Raw genomic sequence first — 2,219 nt, 5'->3', positions numbered from 1 at the left:
CACAGCTTCGTGGAGAAGATCCAGATCGGGGAATCCTACGAGAAGCGCCCTCTGTACGCCCTCAAGGTACAACAAACATGGCACAGACACGGCAGAGCCCGGCCCAGAGCAGCCCAGCCTGCCTGGGATGGTCTTGGCTGATGGATAATTTAATTCCTTCCCTCCCATTCCCGCAGTTCAGCACCGGCGGATCCAACCGCCCGGCCATCTGGCTCGACGCCGGCATCCACTCCCGGGAGTGGGTCACCCAGGCCAGCGCCCTCTGGATCGCCAACCAGGTCTCCTTGAGCCTTTTTGATTCATCCTGGGAGTGTCTCAGAGCGTTCCGAGGGCGTCACATCCGTGTGTTTCATTGCTGATCCTCACAAAACCGATTCCCGGAGGATGTTGTGGCTGCCCGGAGCACACACGGTGTCTTGTTGGAAGGGCTGAGTTTAGGGAGACAAAATGGAGCAGTTCAGGGAGACAAAATGCAGCAGTTTGTTGACAAAAAGAGGGCTGATAATCCTCCAAAAAAACCCCAAGGCCTTGGAGGTTGTTTTGCTGCTTCGCTCTCCCGGCGCAGGGAGACGCTCTGTGGTTGGTTCCCTCCTACAGCAACGCCCCAAACCTCCATCCCTCTGTAAATTTAAACCATTTCAAGCATTTAAACCCTGCTGGAGGTGCCTAAACCACCCCAGGAGTGCAGCCCAGTTGAGTATTCCCAGCCTGGCTGCTCCGTCTCAATCCCAGTGCGGGGCCTTGGTCGGTTCTCCGGGATAAGGGAGTGGGAAATTTTGTTGCTTTCCCTTATTAACCACCAAATCAAACAGGTTAATTGGCCATCAGACAACTGATACTCTTGTTCCCCTGCCCCAAAATCCAGCCTCTGTTCCCAGCTGTGAGGGCCCCTGGGACAGGAATGCTCTGCTGACCGGGCTGTGCTGTCCTGTCCCTGCCCAGATCGCCTCCGGCTACGGATCCGACTCCTCCATCACCTCCCTGCTGGACAAGATGGACCTTTTCCTGCTGCCAGTGGCCAACCCTGATGGCTTTGTGTACACCCACACCTCGGTGAGTGAGGGGGCAGATCCAGGGAGCCGCTCTGCTCTTCCAAGGAAATAATAAACACGGGGAAACAGGCTCTGAAAGTCCCTTTTTTCAGTGCTGTGAGAAGGAACTACAAGGAGCAATTTTAAATTACTCACCTTAAACACCTCCCTGCCCGTTTCTGACCAGGAATAATGCTGGGATCACGCCTGGGATCCCCCCCCTGGGGAATGGCAGCTCCCTCTGGGAGCAGTTTTGACCCAAAAACACCCGGATTTGCTCATTTTTGGGAGCTGTTCCCTCTCTTCCAGAACCGCATGTGGAGGAAAACGCGCTCCAAGAACGCGGGCAGCGTGTGCTACGGGGTGGATCCCAACAGGAACTGGGATGCGGGCTTTGGAGGTAGGAATGAGGAGTTCCTGGGCCCTGGATCCCATCACAGAGCACCAGGAATAACACCAGGGACTCCAAACAATCCCTCGGGATGGAGCCGTTTCCCGTTTTGCGTTGATTAATCGCCCGAGAGCACGAGGCGAAGGTGGCACTCGTGGAATCATGGAATTACGGGCTGGTTTGGCTCGGGAGGGACCTGAAACACCCTTTAGTTCGAGGCAGGGATACCTCCCACTGCTCCAAGCCCCGTCCCAGCACGGGGTGGGGGTTCCAGGTCGCATCATCTCAAAGTACATCCCTCAAACATTCCCATCCTGGCGCTGCTGTCCGAGGGTTTGCCGGCGTTTCAGGCCTTGCCTTTGTAAAGCCTGGCTTTGTTGGGCCTTCCTCAACCTCCCAGGACTGTTCCCTCTCACTGGTTTGTCCCTTCTCACTGGTTTGTCCCCTCCAGGTCCCGGGGCCAGCAGCAGTCCCTGCTCCGACTCCTACCACGGCCCCAGCGCCGAGTCCGAGGTGGAGGTGAAATCCGTGGCCGACTTCATCAGGAACCACGGGAACTTCAAGGCCTTCCTCACCCTGCACAGCTATTCCCAGCTCCTCATGTATCCCTACGGATACAAGTGCACCAGGCCCGACGACTACGCCGAGCTGGTGAGACACGAGGGGCTTTGGCTTCTCCTCCTCTTGGCTTTGGCTTTGGCTTCTTCTCCTCCTGGCTTTGGTTTCTCCTCCTCTTGGCTTTGGCTTCTCCTCCTTCTCCTCCTGGCTTTGGTTTCTCCTCCTCTTGGCTTTGGCTT

General features: G+C 56.6%; 1 protein-coding gene across 1 annotated transcript; it reads left to right on the top strand.

The window, feature by feature from the left end:
• Positions 1-5: 5 nt before the first annotated feature.
• Positions 6-2,073, top strand: LOC113980513 (carboxypeptidase A2-like; the record flags this gene model as incomplete). Its single annotated transcript, XM_027707743.1, has 5 exons — positions 6-66; positions 177-278; positions 943-1,053; positions 1,341-1,431; positions 1,874-2,073. Coding segments are annotated over 5 exons (565 nt in total), but the record flags the coding sequence as incomplete, so codon positions are not given.
• Positions 2,074-2,219: the final 146 nt, after the last annotated feature.

This window comes from Neopelma chrysocephalum, unplaced genomic scaffold, assembly GCF_003984885.1.
Source record: "Neopelma chrysocephalum unplaced genomic scaffold, ASM398488v2 Primary Assembly neopelma1_94483, whole genome shotgun sequence".
NCBI classification, from domain to species: domain Eukaryota; kingdom Metazoa; phylum Chordata; class Aves; order Passeriformes; family Pipridae; genus Neopelma; species Neopelma chrysocephalum.
Note: the sequence above shows the minus strand (reverse complement) of the source record. Positions and strands in the feature narration are given on the sequence as shown.